This window comes from Channa argus, chromosome 6, assembly GCF_033026475.1.
Source record: "Channa argus isolate prfri chromosome 6, Channa argus male v1.0, whole genome shotgun sequence".
Classification (NCBI taxonomy): domain Eukaryota; kingdom Metazoa; phylum Chordata; class Actinopteri; order Anabantiformes; family Channidae; genus Channa; species Channa argus.
In genome coordinates, this window is record NC_090202.1 from 17,733,295 (window position 1) to 17,750,650 (window position 17,356).

At 39.6% G+C, this 17,356-nt stretch overlaps 2 protein-coding genes across 6 annotated transcripts; both read right to left on the minus strand.

Annotated features, from left to right (window-relative positions):
• Positions 1–488: 488 nt before the first annotated feature.
• LOC137128394 (sodium- and chloride-dependent GABA transporter 2-like) lies at positions 489–6,951 on the minus strand. Its single transcript, XM_067506306.1, has 14 exons — positions 6,737–6,951; positions 6,530–6,664; positions 5,752–5,892; positions 5,237–5,324; positions 4,978–5,110; positions 4,764–4,898; positions 4,591–4,694; positions 4,331–4,455; positions 3,385–3,497; positions 3,164–3,301; positions 2,775–2,877; positions 1,557–1,657; positions 1,202–1,372; positions 489–899 (listed from the first exon to the last, which is right to left on the minus strand). The coding sequence occupies exons 1-14, from the start codon at positions 6,894–6,896 to the stop codon at positions 768–770; spliced, it is 1,779 nt and encodes a 592-aa protein (XP_067362407.1). The 5' UTR covers positions 6,897–6,951; the 3' UTR covers positions 489–767.
• A 462-nt stretch (positions 6,952–7,413) lies between these two features.
• On the minus strand, positions 7,414–16,084 carry vwa7 (von Willebrand factor A domain containing 7). Of its 5 annotated transcripts, none has more exons than XM_067506302.1 (17): positions 15,751–16,084; positions 14,470–14,747; positions 14,079–14,315; positions 13,746–13,842; positions 13,060–13,194; positions 12,782–12,977; positions 12,516–12,685; positions 12,022–12,128; positions 11,800–11,916; positions 11,178–11,390; positions 10,395–10,527; positions 10,104–10,256; positions 9,921–10,013; positions 9,517–9,809; positions 8,712–8,848; positions 8,244–8,403; positions 7,414–8,145 (listed from the first exon to the last, which is right to left on the minus strand). In XM_067506302.1, exons 2-17 carry the CDS (start codon positions 14,710–14,712, stop codon positions 7,603–7,605), a joined length of 3,027 nt encoding a protein of 1,008 aa, XP_067362403.1. In that variant the 5' UTR covers positions 14,713–14,747; positions 15,751–16,084; the 3' UTR covers positions 7,414–7,602. The 5 variants fall into 5 exon arrangements, with proteins under 5 accessions (XP_067362403.1, XP_067362400.1, XP_067362402.1 ...); XM_067506299.1 differs by having other exon boundaries at positions 12,022–12,134; positions 15,751–16,083; XM_067506301.1 differs by having other exon boundaries at positions 12,022–12,134; positions 14,079–14,312; positions 15,751–16,082.
• Positions 16,085–17,356: the final 1,272 nt, after the last annotated feature.

Here is a 17,356-nt window from a genome sequence, read left to right on the forward strand (position 1 = left end):
TTTAAGTGCATCATTTGTGTCGTCTTATGCAGGAATTTTGACCAAGTTTCTTCTTATCCATGGTTTTAAGGTTTTTCTATTTTACAATTACTGATGCTTCTGAGATCAATCTAGAAATGCACCTTTGTCCAGATCTGTCCCTCCCCACATAATTTTGTCACAGCTTGGTTTTTGTGCTGGCATGCAGTGTGATTTGTTGAAGTAAAAGAATTTCTGTGAATTTCCCATTGGCTGAATAAAATCGGTAAGGTCTGTGTCCAGTAATGTTAGACATGTCTTAAGAAAAGTCAAAGCAAACAGAATGCACCTTACCACAGTGGGGACTGCCATAGCAGAGGGTCTGGATGCTTTAGTAAATAAACTTTTTGAAATGAGCTTTGTATTTGAAAAATATTTTAAAAAAATATTTTAACTTTACAACATTTAACTTGAAAGTTATTTGCAAGCCATTTGAAAATTACATTAATAACACACATTAAAGTCTATAATTTAGATTGCAGCAACTTTATTCTTAATTTTGGGTGAAAATGTAAATGTAGTGATTAGAATATATTTTAATGTAAAAATGCCATCTTATTTTTTTGTCTTACAGATAGTCGGCTCTGTTCCATAACCTGTGCAATCCATAACATTTCCACAATACTTAACAGTTATATCACACTTTTATTTATTTTACAATATCCATGGTCAAGACAAGAAGTCTTGCTTATTTCTGATAGGATCGGTAGCCTCTTCAGTACCAAGAGTAAAGGGATTTGCAACAGATTTCAAGCGGAATTGACATTTCTTATCCACTGGTAGTGAGCTGTTGGCAGATCTTCACCAATGTCCAGCAGCTCAGTTTCCCTCGTTGGAGTTTTCAAGCAGTCAAGATCAGGGCGGCACAAATGATGGAAACGCTATGAAGTTGAGCGAAATATTTGCCATTAATTTTCAAATCTTTGTGGATTTTAGGAGAAAATGAATCACAAAGATTGACTGAAGAGACTTTGATTCATTTTCACAATGTCCATGGCCAGTCAGTTATTGCACATAATCTGATTGTGTGATTTTCCTAATACCCAAGTGTTATTAAACTTTTACAGGTGGTATTAAACTTCAGGTTATGTAAATCTTTGAGTAAAATTGAAAATGTTTCAATTTTACATTGATGTAACCAGTGACATTTATTGAGTCATATTTAGTTGGACAGTTGTTTTACCTGAATCAGGGTCCCAGTTCCAGTTCCCATCTTATACAGTGCAAATCCTGGCACCAAAAGGATAGAGGACAGGGCCAGTACCCAGCCCATAGCATATGCCCAGTCTGGGTACACATACCAGCGATTAAAGGTCAGAGGCTGGTACTTAACTAAAGAACATATGAAGGTGCCCTGGGAATAAAGCACAAAGAGAGACTCAATAATTAATTTTTGCAGATGTTATGCACATTTATTGCATATTTCAGTATAACTTGTTAGAAAAATTCAATAAAGGACAAGAACATATTCAGGTAACTGTGGGGAAGGATCATGACTGATAGGATATCTATGATGCAACACTAAAAGCCTAACTCACCAGTGAGACCAGTGGTGTGAGGTAGCGCCAGCAGATTTTGAAGAACGGGTTGGCGCTCACACCTGTCATGTCTTTTATGATGCCATACAGCCGCTCTGCACCTTGATAGGGGATAAAATTTAATACAGCAGCATTACCTTTATCTAGTAGAGCAACATTAAAGTGCTCTTACTCGTATATTGTCTTTTAACTTTTTGTCTCAACCAGATTTGGGCATGTGTGCCATTGTCTACAATTAATATCTGCTTCTTTTGTCACCTACAGAATTACAACTTGTTAGATCAGTTACTGGCCACACAAACACTGGGATCATCTGGTCATAAAAGTCATATGAATGGTCAGAATTAGTTGATCATTTGTGTTTATGTGTTTATAATGATATGACAGATATTGTCCCACTGGTAAGGTGGTTAATTCAGAGTGTAACTTTGTTTGATCATGTTTTTCCTCTGGTCTTTGTGGTGACTGAGAAATGTAAATCGGGTAAACTCACTGGATAAAAAAGGGAAGAGGATGGATTTTTTTTGTGTGTGATGGTGAACAAGTCAGGAGGAAAAGGAAATAAAGATTAGGTCAGACTGGCAAATTAGGGTTCATTAAGGATTTTGTCCCACAGGAGATACTGTTACTAATCTAAGACCAGATGCTGTGTTGCAGTCAGAAACAGAGTGGTTTGTGTATTTTGTGAAGTTGAAAATAACAAGGGAGGAGTCTTGAGTGGGCATGAGTGGGTGCTACCAGGATATGATTCGAAGATGTTTCAAAAGTACTAGTTTGGACTAGTAACTACTTGTGGGATTAGTGTAGTGTCTAAAGAATGGATAACCGCTGGGCTATTAACTGGGCTGTGGCATTCAGATGCAACTATTTATCAAGTCAGTTCAGCAGAAGATCCAATGCATGTAAAGTCAAGTTGTCTCAACGTTTTATTAGCAAGTAATCAATAGCAGAAACTAAAAGACAGCACATGGAGCCAGTAAAAAGGGCGCAGCACATGATCTGGTCTTAGATTAGTGATAGTATCTCCTGTGGGACAACCTCCTAAATCAATAACCAGATGAAACCAGATATTTATAAATGACCTGTTATAAATCAAAGGGTAACGTTGATTAGTTCAGCAAAGTGCTGGCTGGGACCACATGCCAGGTAACCCGCAGATATTGTAGTTAGATCAAATGAAATAAATCAGCAATGGTTCCTTTAAACTAGCATTCATACCAAATACCCATCCCAGTGCCAGGGTTTCAAACACAGTGAGAAAGAGGATGCAGGCTCCGTTACAAGCGTAGTAGTCAAACATCTGGAACACATACATGCCTCCCTAAAGACACCAACAGAGACAGTTATTTGACCTATATTTTATTTTACTGTAGTGTATAGTAGCTTATTTGAGGCAGTCTATTTTCGCACTGTGTATTATTGCCATGTGTCAACTTCTGTGTAGTTATAAAAATAAGCTCACTAAAAACATCTTGCTGATTAAATATACTGAAACAAAACCAATAAATCCATAAATCAGCGTTGTATGTATTAGAAGAAATACAGTCCCAATTTGGAGTGTAAATTATAGCAAATATAAATTAAAAAAAAATTAATAAACGACTGACCTCTGTGATCATGACAAGCTGTAAGAGGAAGCATGTGAGGCAAAAAATGAGGAGGAACCATTCCCGTCGACCTGCCCTGCGCATTACTCTGGGAAACATATCTATGATGGACGTGGTCACCACCTCCATGCCGACAAACTGTACAGAGATTAGACATGGCACAGTGAGAAGACATATAAATATTGATATGTTTGTTTGAAAAGATTAACTTTACGTCTTACTTGTGTGTCTAGTCCCAAGAGAATGAGCATGAAAAAGAAACAGATGGACCACAGTTTAGGCAAGGGCATCATGGCTACAGCCTGGGGGTATGCAATGAATGCCAAGCCCGGACCTAGAAAAACATTTTTAATTGGTGGCCTTTGTTGTTCAGCTAATTTATCAACAGTAACATGGCAAAGTATACAATATCTGATTACAGGTGTATGTGAGTATCAGAAGAACAAAATGACATTTTTGGAACATTGAATACAAATTGTAAAGGCAAAAATTGTTATAGCCCATTCCAGAAAACATAATAATAATAATATTAATAAACAACTGTAAATAGGCTGGTAGAATATTAACTTCTTTAACCAAAATCCAGGAACAAAAGCTACCTAATATGGAGGAGTCTGTTAGATTATATTTGCACTGTAGATATTTGAGTAAGGAGGAGAAGAGGTGCACATGCAGGTCCAGACCAGAGAGTATATCTATTGAATGTAACACCATGGACACAAAGCTACACACAGCACTACATCAGATCATAGGATAGCACAGTCTGCCAACACCATCGCAAAACACCCAGGCTGAAGGGTGAACCCTGGTAAGTACAAACCTCTACCACACAACAATGCAGCAATGCATGCGGTGGAGCAGTTTTAACACCCCATTGTGCCTATGTAGAATGGTTAAATATTAACCAACGGTCTCTCTGTTTGTTGTGTCAGATACTGTCCTCAAGATGGCAGCAAAGATTTACCAATCTTGGAAAACTACAGTTATCATACAGTAAGTACATAATATTACAATGTCCCCTATAAATTGCACAACAATGTAGATGACAGTATCCAACGGTTACTACTAATACATCAGTGTGAGCATAGTATTTTTGTGAATCTCTTTAACACTGGATCAACAAGCCAAGGCTGCAGCTTTCTGAATATGTCTGGTGCCTTGCACTACCTGACTCCGCCACTTCAGCAATAGGAACGCCCTGCTCATGAGCCATGAATCCCAGCACAGAGAAGACTGCAAACCCAGCCACCACACTGGTAGTACTGTTCAGCAAACACAGCAACAGGCTGTCTCTGCAAAAGCAGAAAAACATGCACATTCTACATTACGAATAGCTGATTATTTAATATACTGTATTTCTGTGGTTCATCGGTCAGAAACCCCCAAATTAAACATTTAAGGCCAGGGGACCAGTGAAAAAAACTTACTTATAACAGTTGTTGTTATAGTGGTTGTAGCTGCCTAAAACAGTCAACGTGCCTACACCCACACTGTATGAGAAGAAGATCTGAGCCCCAGCCTCCATCCACACCTGTTCTAACACAGTAACAATGAGTACATTTATCTACTTGCATTGTTACAACCTATCATCAACTCCTACCTGAGGGTCTGTAAGTCGGGAGGGTTCAGGCAGAAGATAATAGATCACTCCTTGTAGAGCACCAGGAAGAGAGAGTCCGCGAAACAGAAGAATTAACAACATCACATAGGGGAAGGTTGCAGTGAAATACACAACCTGGGTGAAAGAAAATTACAGATATTACATTTATGGACATGTTTGCATTTTTACTATTATTTAAGGTGCATTTAATTACCTTTCCTGTAGATCTGACCCCTTTCCAGATGCAAAAGTAGCAGATGACCCACATGGCAATTAAACACAACAGCAATTCCCATCTGATGTTGCCTATCTCCTCAATGCCCCCTGAAATAGCCAGAACCCGTCGTCTTAAAGGAAAATAGACAAGTAATGTTACGTTAAGAAAAGTTTTACCACTATTGAAATGTCAACAAAATAGACATTTGCAACACGAAGAACAGCATGGAGACTTCGGTTGTTAACAATAGACATACTCCCAGAATTCTGTGGCAGCAGAGGTCGAATTATTTTGGTCGATCCATTCAGAAATGTTGTTTCTTGTTGAAAAGTCTACACAGTCACCTGGAAGAATGGAGAGAAACATATTAATTTGGCAGTGTGTTTGTTTTACTCTGTTGGTGAAACTGAAAAGCATCAGACTAAACAGTTTATGCGGTTTTTCATGCATTTGACTGTATCCACTGATCTTTTATTTTATTTCATTCTAAATGTTTGCAAAGGGGAAGTTTGCTTACTGCTTTTAATTCATGCACGTTCTTTACACCTTTACAAGACATTTTTTAAATGTCTCAATGATTAAAGCACAGTGTAATAAAAGTGCAAATCGTAGCATTAATGGTGGCTGAAAACTACTATTTGCTTCAGTTTGATTCTCATTATTACACAAATTAATTAACATGGTGCTATGTGAGTTATATGGTCACTACAAATGGTAAAACCACCGCTGACATCCTTAAAATGACACATAAGTCAGCATTAATGCAATTACCAGTATTCCAGTAGTTGTTGCAGACGGCCCATGGGAGCTGAGAGCTGAAGGAAAACACGAGATAGAGCAAAGCCCACGACAGAATTATGATGTAGGTCACACAGCTGTAGAGGAGGATTATCTGCCCACCATAGCCAATACCTGCATGGAAGTTTGGATGCTGTTACATTTATTCATTAACCACAGCCCTTATTGTCCCCCTTGGGAAGGCACTCTATTGTGCTGGGACATACTTGGTGATATGCCTTTTTTAACAAGAGTTTTTTTATTTTATTTTTTCATTTAACACATTTTCCTTTTTGTCAAAACCTGTATTGTAAATTACCCACAAGCTAACTTGGCTGCCAACATTTCAGCTAAGGTTTCTAGTGTTTTAGGCTAGTAGCAGTTAACCTCATTCTCAAGTGTATTTAACATTTTTATACAGTATACATGCAGTAGTACTTCCTATTAACTTTTGTTACTTCACATTTAAAAAGAAACATTTAGTAACAAAGTAAAACATTTTCTAGTTTGTTGTTTAAGTATTACTTTTTTCTAACATTACAGGTTTGTAACATAAAAAGAAAAAATCATCTCCATGTGTCTTTTAGCTTGTGTTGGCTCCAGAATAGCTAATGTGTTACTTCCTCAGTGTGTGAACTGAACTGACTTAACTGAAAAAATGTACTACACCCACCCACTGGATTTGTCAACATTTGGATCTGTCACTTGTGTGATTTGTACAGTAGGTTACCTATTTGCCTTGCTCTGCTACAAGACACAGTGGACACCTCACCTTCTGCTATTGGGCAAAGCTTCCTCCAACATGTGATGCCACCCTCCTGTGTGTACTGGCCTATTGTGGTCTCTAGCAGGAACAGGGGTACTCCACAGGTCAGCACAAACACCAGATATGGAACGAGGAATGCACCTAAATAAACAAAATCGAAGACATTATGTACTTGTTCTGCTGTTGTTTGGTCACACAATCCCTTTTACTTACCCCCTCCATTTTTGTAGCAGAGGTAAGGAAACCTCCACACGTTGCCCAGGCCGACAACATTTCCAGCCACGGCCAGTAGAAACTCCATCTTACTGCCCCAGTGTCCTCTATCCTCCACCTTCACTTGCTTGTCTTTCGTTGCACATTTTTTAGCCTGCATACCCAAAAGCTCTGTTTAAACCCAGTGCTAAAATCTGAAACTCCAAGTCCCAGGTTTGTTCTACCCTTATATTCACATCCATTTCGCTGTCGTGTAATGAGCAACGACCAGACGAGTTAATCAGTTGTCAGTAGAATGAATTTCAATCTTTAAGCAAACAAATGGTTAGAAAGGTTTGTGGATGTTCCCACAACTGATGTATTCAGAAATATAAAAATTAAATAAAGTTTTATCACTATTGAATTATGCAAGGCTAATGTTAACATGTCCAATGTCCAACTTTTATTTAATTAGAAATCTATTTTTAACAAGTTGTGTGGCACAAATATTCCTCAAGGTTTACTCCAAATACATCAGAAATGTTTTATTTGCGTATACTATATTACAACACAGCCTAACCTGTACCTGCCACCTCACAATATGTTGTTGTGGTACGTGCGATATGAATTGAAAAATGCCCCAAAACAGGCCTGTGTACGGGTCAATAAAATAAAAAAAAAACTGACAACAGTACTGGAAAAAAATCCTTTATTCAGAATACCTTCTACCGTAATGGCAGTAACACATTAAGAAAGACACATTTCTTTGCTTCAAGTGCAATTATTGTTTTTAAATTTCATTCTTCCAACGAGAACAAGCTTTTTTGATCAACCCCTTATCTTGAATCCTAGGATCCAGTGCTGAAGACATTTGAAATCACATTCACCTACGACAGAGAAGACCACAGAAGGCCGAACAACAAGATGCCTAAGAGTCTAATTTGTCCAGAGCCACTGATCTCTGTGCTCCTATTTTCTTGTTGACTTTGCTGACTAGAGATGATATGGCAGCGCTTCATGTTTCCAGCTAGGTCCCAAATCAGCAGCTCTGCTTGAGCAGAGCAGCAACAGGATGTGTAGCTCAGCCACAGTGGCTCTGATGAGTCCAGTACCCATTCAGAGAGATTCAATGGGGGGTCTCCTTTTTTTATTCTGATCTGTTGGTGCTGGTCTCCACTCCTTGTCTTGTCCTTGTGTACATTTTGCTGTTTAGGGCTAGGCTGGTCCTCCTCCAGACTGTCCTCTCGTGGTGGGGGGTTGTGGAGGGAAGTCAGAATGCCTTCACCCTTCTGCAGGAGGAGGGTAGAGAGACCAGAGTGACCCCTGTCTGACACAACTAGAGACACAGTCCAGGTAGAGTCATTGCAAGCAGAAGGACAGGTGGTCTGTCTTTCTGCAACAAAGCAGGATGGTGGTGACATGTCAAGATCCTACAAGAGAAAGAGGGAGCGAGTTAATGCTTTAAAAAAACTTTCATTAGATTGTAAAAATAAATAATATCCTCAAGGTAATGTCCCAGGTGTCTTACCAGGGGGACCACAGACAGGTAGGTCACTGCATAATTTGAGTCTTGAGAATCAAGAGCACGCACGGTGAGTGTAAGAGTAACAGTCACTCCTGCCTGAGCTGTAGCAGGAATGTGTAGGTCCACCTGAGCGCGGAAAGACCTTTGCTCTGCAACATGGAAACTGAGGGAGAGAAGTTCACATTAAAAACACTATTTTGACTCTACAGTTCAAGTATATTTCTAATATAAGTTTAATTTATATATGCTTATATGCTAATCCATATATTAATTCACTAACTTTAAATAATTAGCCTGTTCAAAGTCACAATTTTGTTCATAAAAACAATATCGAGATAATAAATTGCATTACATGCTGTAGCTGCAAAGTGCAAAGGACATAAGGGAATGTGGGTAAAAGAAGTATAACAAAAACATTTGGAATTAAATCAATTTAGATTTAATTAAGAAATTAATTCATTTTAGTTTTACCTGTGAGGTCCATTTGAATGAAGATATCCACGGTCATCACCAGCAGTCAAATTGAAAAGTCGGGCTGGGCCGTGATTCAGGATGTCAAAGTTTACCACTGTGCTGTGACCAGGTACCAGATGGGGGGCAGACAACACCTGAGAAAAAAAAATACAAAGTTCTTGAAAGAAAAGTCAGAACTGGAGCTTTTATAAGGTAAACACAATAAGAAATGTGGCTGTTTTTTTTGCTATACTCCTTCCAACTGCTCCAGATGGCGTAGCAGCACTTATCCCATTCATATAAACACATGTCAGGAACACCTGGAGGGGAGGGCACAAGCGTCCACTCGGAATAATTGATAAACTGATCAGAATGAGTCTGGAGAGGAACTGCAACAGGGGGGTTGGGGGAGGCATACAACTACATAGCTGTTTGTGTTTTACTGTGACCTGCCAAAGGACTGCAGGTACAAATTAACTCTAAGCTGCTTCTGATGCAATGCACATAATTTCAACATGTGTAATATTAACAAACCAAATGAAAAATGTAAAGAAAGGAAGACATAATTGGCTCTTATCCTGCTAAATGCCCCACTGTGTTCAAAAACTAGTCACTAGCTTTTCTTTGGGACAATTACAGTGGCTTAATATGAGCATTTTAAAACAGCAACCTGCTGTATCTTAAGGATTAAAGCTGCAGGGACAAATACAAAACCCTCCAGCAATAATAATAATAATTAATAATAATAATCCAATTTTATAATTAATATAAAATTTTGATTAGTGCAGCTTTAAAATCTTAAAATCTTGTTTAGCATTACTACCTGTATCTGAACATGAGTGGGCTGCACCATCTCAGTGGAAACCCGCTCCAGCTTGTTTCCTCTGCTGTCCTGGCCCGTAAGACAAACATAGAAAGGAGCTCGGGGAACAGAGTCTACCCAGCCAACCAATTCCTCCACAGAGTATAAGGATGAAGAAGAGGAAGAGGAGGAGGCTTTCAGCCTCACCTCCTGAAATTTCTCCCCTTCAGGTCCCAGCAGTGTCACATGACTGAAAGACGCCTCTTCATCTGGGGCCAGGCCTGTCACAGCCAGCACCAGAAAGGCAGAAAGACCTGGGGATATAAAGCAGTTTTGCTTTTTGTCAGGTACATTTCTGTGAGTGAGAACTACGCTGTAAATATTAAAGCACTGATTACATTAGGAAGAGAACCATATTCTCTCACCTGCTATTGGACTGCCCTCCATCCTGGCCAGACCTGGGTGCGTGTCATTGGTTACAGCTGCAAAGTAATACAGGAAATCTACGGTGCTGTCACCTGAGGGTGCAATGAAACCTGAGTTCAAGCGCAGCTACACAATACACCAGAAAACTAGCAACTCAGTGTCTAACGTGTTTTATGTTTTACCTATTACTTTGAATGTTAAAGGTCCATCGCTTGTGGCTGTGATTTTCCACTGGCCTGGCTGTAAAGGATGAAGCAGGCAAATACGATACAGACCCTCAAAGTGCTCCACCTCTGCTAAGGGGCCTTGATCGCTTAACAGAGACTGGCTTTGGCCTGACAAGAAGAGAAAGGTGAATAACTAGGTTTAATTTATTATTAAATGCAAAAAATAATAATAATAATAATGACATTTGAGTAAATTCGAAGTACACTTCACAGAACACAGTTTCCATAAAAATATTAAAACTCAACCTAAAGGATCGGTAAGGACACTCTCTATCAGAATGCCAGTGACATGCAGAGTTATGTTTTTTACTGAGCTGTCAACTCTGAAGGTATGAGAAGTCATCAGCCCCTGGGCACTCTCAACATGGAGGATGGTCACCTTGGGGAGGAATGACAAAAAAAAAGTATGTTTTGTAAGAAATGTACTCTTTCACCTTACCCTTTTAAATGCCCATCTTTAATAAAAGATGGGCACTTGCAGAAACTAATTGTCACCAAATTGTCTCACTACAATTCTCTTCCCCTCCACAAAACACAGCCACTCATTTTAGCCCCACACAGCCCCTTACACTGTGTTTCGCTTCACTGTCACCACTATCATCAACTTAGTGAGCAGCCTTATCAGGGGTTTGTTTTAGAAATCTGCCCAGCAAAAAAGGCCCTGAGCTTTAGTCCCTGAACTTTGTTGAGAGAGGACACATCTTTAAAAGCATTAGTGTCGGATTCACCAGGTGGGCAGAAACATGGAAACATGGCTCCAGATTAATGGCAGTCTCCTTTTACATGTAAATATGTTTCTGTTAACTAACTTGTTTGCTAACTTTATAAGACAGGAAACCAGGGAGAAAAACATGCAGTGCTTCATTTGAAAAAACAAGAACAAAACATTCTTCTAAAAATTCCTCTGTGGTTGAAGTGGTCTCAATCAGTAGAATTAATAAGTGACCTGCCATGAGACGGTGGTTGCAAACCCTGACTAGTTTACTTAGTCAAGTGTAAAATGTTGATCATTATTAAAAGCTGTTGTACCTTGTCAGAAGCAGTGTTATCCTCCACTATAGCAGAGACCTTGTGAATATCAGAGTTGGTGGTAAATATTGTCAGTCCACCTGACATGGATGACAGGGCAGAATAGAGAGAGAAACGATCAGGGGACAAAGGTTCCCTACTTCTCTTTTTCCTCCTCCTTCTCTTTCTGCTCTCTGTTGTGTAGTTGGGGTCTTTAGTAAGGAGAAATGTCACCTGTGGGAAAATCAGAACCTAATACTTAAAACTTGTTTAACAGCAGTATGATCAGTTTTAATACATGCACAGATTGCAAGATATGAAAAATAAATGTCACAGAAACACTAAATTTTAAAAATAAATTTTCATACACTACTATTGCCATTATTAAAAGTAATGTTTGAAAGTAACCTGCAAACTGTCTTGTAAATCAGTTGGACTGAATCGCTGAATAGTCTGATGTCACTTGTTTAGGCTAAAATACTAAATTAAACTCTGTTTTATTTAGATCAGACATATTAGAAAACGTCCACAAAAACAATGGACAGACCATCAAATGATTTGTCTTTACTTAGATAAAATAATTGCTACACCCTTGACATACTTATCATCATGTGCACAACACTAATTAAATATCAAAACCTACTTTGCTCTGCTTCTCGAGAGTGAGGGCCTTCACCGCATCAAACAAATGGAAGTCTTTGGGGGAAGCATCAGTAAAAACAAAGATCTCTGAAAGTGGTGGACTCTGAGTGAGTGCCAGCTGAAAACACAAAAGTTGGGAAATTGGGAAACGCATTTGCAAACTCAAGCGCTAAGATGATGCTTTTGCCTGCATTGTTACAAGAGAAGCAGCATCAAAATGTACCTGAATGGCAGAGAGGCACATCTCTGGTTCGTCTCCTCCACCCAGGGCCATCAGGTTCTCCATGTGCTGCATAAACTGGTTTGGGTCATCGGTCTCATACACTGGTCCTACAGCTGCACAGTGCAGTAGATGTTAGATAGTAGGCTACAGATGATTGGCCGTTTGAGCAGAAATACCAGCTTTCTATCAGACACTTTATCAAATTATATCTGTGGAAGATTATTTCAGTTGATACTGACTTCTCATCTCATAAGTGTTCTTCCATCTACTGAAACTAGCTCTTCAAGATACATTTGTGGCTAAAAGTCTGTGGACAGCTGAATTTCACATCCATTTGATTTTATGAAAATGTAATAGAATGTTGTGAGCATGAATTTGTTGTCATACCAACATATATAAGACCAGTGTTGCAGACAGTGCTAAAGTCCATCTAAAAAATATTAGATGAAATCAAGGTCAAGACTCTGCTACAAATATATGCACTGTACCCTCACCTGGGTCATGAAAAGGCACAAGTACATAGGTGCCAGGCTGCTCGGTGCTGGCGGCTCGGCTCTGGATGATGGAGTGAGCCCGGAGTCGAGCAGCAGTGATCTCTTCAAACATGCTGCCTGTGGTGTCTATAACAAATACCAGTGCAGGGGCCTGTCTCATGCTAAACAGTCTGTGAAAGGATATTTCGAAGTAAAGGAAAACATTCTAAAGACTCTCAACAGCTGAGTTCTCCCTTTAGGCAAATGTAAACCTGATTAAAACTGACCTGAGGAAGGTTTTGGGGCCCACTGTGTCTCTGAGGTCTCTAAGTACAGTCAGGGTAGCCTCAGTAGCCAAAGTAGCCGCTTCCACATGAAGATAATGGTGAGGGGAGAACAGAGGTGAGGTGCTATCCTTGTTGATGCCCCCCTTAGCCCCCATGTGGCGACTGCTGTCTAAAATGCCACCATGACTACATTTGCCTGAAAAATAAAAAGTTGACAACTTTTTCATTAGTATCGAGAAAATGCTTTTCCTTTGAATGTACTTGTTCCCTAGACGTACCATTGGGTTTTTGAGGGAAAGTGCCGAAGTAGCCAGTGGTGAGCAGCTGGAAATTTTGCTGTGTGCTTGTCAATTTTGGCACGAGATTGTTTCGACAGGTGGTACTAAAGCACTCCAAACATGTTGGAGTGTGTTCTGTGGACAGTAAGGGTGAGTGTTTTGTTAACTGTTGTTTCTGAAATTCATTAAAGCTAATTTCTGCTGTTATAATTCCCTTACCTGCACTTCCCCTTCTCTGTCTCTGCCTCTTATTGTGCCCAATCTCCCTCCCCAGCTCTACTTCCCATTTTTATTTTCCTGTTTTTTTATTTTGTTAGTCACTCTGTCTTTTTTTCTGTTGCCCTACTTCAGTCCAGCAACTTCACTTCTCATCATTGTCCCTGATTGTTTGCACCTGTGCAATATACAGGGATAATAACTCTAATATAATAACTACTTGTCCTGAGTAATTATATTCTGCCTCAGTAATCCCCGTTTACCCTTACTCTCTATTTACTCGCATGCCAATCCTGACACAAGAACAAACGTTTTAATTATTGCAAAACTGAAACTCACACTAATTTTTAGAGATACTATACTGTAAGATAGAAATAGGATTCAGGTGTAACCAATAATGTCCCACCCCTAGATTCACTTCTTGATGTAGTAAGGTGGCTATTTCTGTAATCGCAGAAAATATGAATTACCTTCAGCAACAGGGATGGCGGGCTTCTCTGGTTGCAGCAGGTGGAGGTAAATGGATCGCTGGCCCATCTCCACCCAGTTACTGTGGCTGTAAAAGTCCTTGCATAACAGGTTAAAAAAAAACAAACATTAATTATGCTTCCGCCAACACTTAAATTGCCATGTCAACATTTAAAATCTTTCAACATATAGACAAATATACCTGCAAGCAGTTTGGCAGAATATAAAGGAAGTGGTTTAATAATTGTTTTCCTCCTATTGCCCATAATTTTGTTTCTATAAAGTATACTAACCTATCTGATATTACATGTAATAATAATACATGTAATGTTTACCTGCAGGGAGTGAAAGAGCTGGCCCAAGCTGTGACGAGCACTTTGGTACTCTTTGGCCTGTACTGAGAGCAGAGTCTGAGCCCAGAACTGCCGTAACATCAGCATGGCGCTATCCACACGCTCTGAGTCAAAGTGGTACACAGGGTCTGACCTGGTGGAGCTCAGGAAGTCCATGGCAGCATTGGACTTCACCACCTCTCCCACAGCTCTCCAGAAGCCACGTCCCAGTCTGGTCTGCTAGAGACGCACATTGCTTTTTCTTTGACCATCATTGCAATGAGAGATTGCGGTGTTCAGGAAATCATTTAATGAATTGTGTAAACTAAGAGCAGTTGTATTAAACTATGTACCATACAGAGTGTAGTGTAAATAACTACAAACATCAGCTTACCCAGTCCTCTGCCTGGTTCCCCTGTTTCTTGCTGCACGTCAGCGTCTCCATGGTAACATTAATAATGGCCTGCTCCGTAATGTACTGGTGTGTGTAAGAGTCCCAGGACAGTGTTAGCACTCGAGACCAAAAGTTGGGGAGGAAGCTCATGCACGGTGAAGCCAGCAGCAGAAGATAAGCAAGAATTAACCTATGCATCTGTTTCCCTCTCCCATTCCAGATTCCTCTCCTGCCCTGTGACATTTTGTCCTGCAGACAGGCTGAGGGTCCGATCCTACCTGCATTAAAGAAAACAGTGGTTTTTGCAGTCAAATGCAACACAAAATATACCTGTATATCAAATTTTATGGCACTAAGTATGATAGATGCTAAAATGATCTGTACACTTGACTGGAACTCCAGAGTGAGATTAAACTTACCATCACAAGCAACATCTGTCACAGTACACATAGTACTTAGATTATTGTACAAAATAAACCAGTGGAAGCTTTAATACATTTTATTTCACCTTTTAAAGATTTTGTAAATGTTTTTTATTTTCTAAGCTGTTATTACACACCGTTACCTGAAATATATTAAAGCTCTTGATTCTGTCATGTAACATATTTACTGTTCTCTGGTGGTTACGAATCAACCCAGTTAAACTCTATTCAGTTATGTTTTGTGCTGATTTGATCAGCTTTGCAAGTCGTGCTGTCATCACCTACTCCCCAACTCTCCACCCTCCAAAATCTCACATTTTAGTCAGCCTAGTTTGTATAGAGGCTCCTATTGTCTGTCATCTTTATGTTTCATACGTACAACAATTTGGTTTTGTTCCCATAGTCTGTCCTTTCACAAGGAGCGACTAAAACAAAGCATAAGTTCTAAAAGCAACTCCCAACTGTAGCAGCCAGCCTCTATTCAACAAATCAGTTTTAATTGATCGGCATGGTATCTCAACAGTGCAATATCAAACTTGTCTTCAACATTTGTTTGGTTCCTTACATTTTCAGCACAACTTGGTGCTATGGAGTACTAAGGTTCACTTTTAGAGACGTCTCCTCATCTTTCACTTAGTTTGCACATGACCAGACTAGTGCACTATGTATTACAACTATGCTTAACTTCCTACTTCACCACATTGCAAACATTTCAACTATTGTTTGAATTTAAGTGCACAAAGTAGTGCATGCTATAATATTTATATTTATATATTTTTCATTAGTCTCCATATTACACAGCAACTGCAACTGTTTTATTAAAGCTGCAAATAATTTCTGCGCAAATAAGTGTTCTTACCTCAGTTCATCCTGTCAGTCTTGTTGCACTCACAGACACCGCAGCATTTAGCAGACACACCACAGAGCAAAAGATTGCCATGCAAACTGTATGTTCGCATGTAGACTTTCATCACAAAGTGAGCTTTGCCTGTTTTCACAGCATTTCATTCTGCGTAACAAAATTATTGAGTCTTCACATTTGTCTGCCCTTGGGCTCCTGTCTCTGGCTGTCTCCTCTAGAAAGACAAATAACAAGTGTCTGGTAGGCACTGCAGGGTCTTGGGTGTGTTTGTCTCATGGTGGGGGTACACCATGAGACAGAAGACATCCCATCAGAGCTCCCCTACCTCCTTGTGCCCCTCCTTAGCCTCCCATTATTGCACGGTGCATTGATTCATGACAATAGGGTCGCATATATTACCAGCTAGGGTGTTCAACTTGCTCAGGCCTTCCCCAACCCCCCATGCCCTGTTTCATTCCCTTTTCTTTACACCAAAAAATACTGCTTTTCACAAACACTATAAGCTTTCCTATCTCCCTAGTTACCTACATTTTAATGGCAATGCAAAGTAGTGCATCAGTTGCTAGCCAACACTAAAGACAGCTCTAAACTTCAGTTTGTGGGATTGAATGTGAATGATGAGATGATTTTTAAACTTTGGCCTCGTGTTGTTTCCAGGGTTTTGGCTTTTGTTATTTATTTTAAGGCAGTTGAGAAACACAAAGTTTTCCAGAGAATGATATTTTATTTTGTTATGGTGATGGAAACAAAGAAGTGTCCCACATATGCCTGGCTATACACCTAAAGAAAATGTAAGAACTCTCAGGTTGTTTCATCTAAGCAGCGATATAGAAAACCATTCAGTGGGAGACTTGACCACACAGCTACAGAAACAGTGAAAGGTCTGCAAAAATATTTAGACTATGCATAGTTGCTCTGTTCACGTGCTACACTTCTCCGCTAAATCTCATAGTTTCCTGGAAGACTGCTGTACAGTGCATGAGGTTAGGACATGTTTCCTGTTTCCCTGCGGTATAGTAACCTAGATTGAGACTTTCACTAACAAAATCGTTTTAACCACTCCTGTGTGAAAGTCAGTCTCTTGCCACTTATTGACTCCGAAACCTAGTTATTATTACTTTTTGTGTAATGATATTAATATATTAATTCTGAAGACCTTTTTAGGTTGTTATATTTGCCAATTTCTAATATAATTTCCACTGTATAACCCTGTGATATTTGCTGTATATTGATCATCTACAAATAGTAACAAAACTTTGTATTAATGTTTTTGTCTTTATTGAGTTCAGGCTAACAGATGTTTGGTGGTCAAATTAAGCTTTATTAAAATGCCACATAAGTGAAAGAGCCTTTGCTTTTCACCATACAAATTAATGAATGTGTTTGTGTCACACTCCCAGAGTGTACTATAGTTTTAAGTGGGCCCAAAATGAGAGACTTAACAGAGTGGATGAGGTGGTAAATGGCCTGATTATTCTTAGGCACTGTACGGGTAAGGAGTGAAGGGAGCACAGGAATGGGGTGACTGTAGGAGCTTGGAGTCCCGGCGCAGGTGGAGCGATTGAGGGATGTGTTGCCAGGGGAAGACGGGCTGATGCCTGGA

Excerpts from the sequence above, each read along its gene's own strand:
- LOC137128394 (XM_067506306.1), bottom strand. The coding sequence starts at position 6,896 with ATGCAGGCTAAAAAATGTGCAACGAAAGACAAGCAAGTGAAGGTGGAG. Across the intron at positions 4,695-4,763 it reads CCCGACTTACAGACCCTCAG|GTGTGGATGGAGGCTGGGGC; the intron begins GTAGGAGTTGAT and ends GTGTTAGAACAG. Across the intron at positions 3,498-4,330 it reads TGCTGAAGTGGCGGAGTCAG|GTCCGGGCTTGGCATTCATT; the intron begins GTAGTGCAAGGC and ends ATGTTTTTCTAG.
- vwa7 (XM_067506299.1), bottom strand. The coding sequence starts at position 14,712 with ATGTCACAGGGCAGGAGAGGAATCTGGAATGGGAGAGGGAAACAGATG. Across the intron at positions 11,917-12,021 it reads TGTGCCTCTCTGCCATTCAG|CTGGCACTCACTCAGAGTCC; the intron begins GTACATTTTGAT and ends TTGTGTTTTCAG. Across the intron at positions 10,257-10,394 it reads TGTCCTTACCGATCCTTTAG|GCCAAAGCCAGTCTCTGTTA; the intron begins GTTGAGTTTTAA and ends TCTTCTTGTCAG.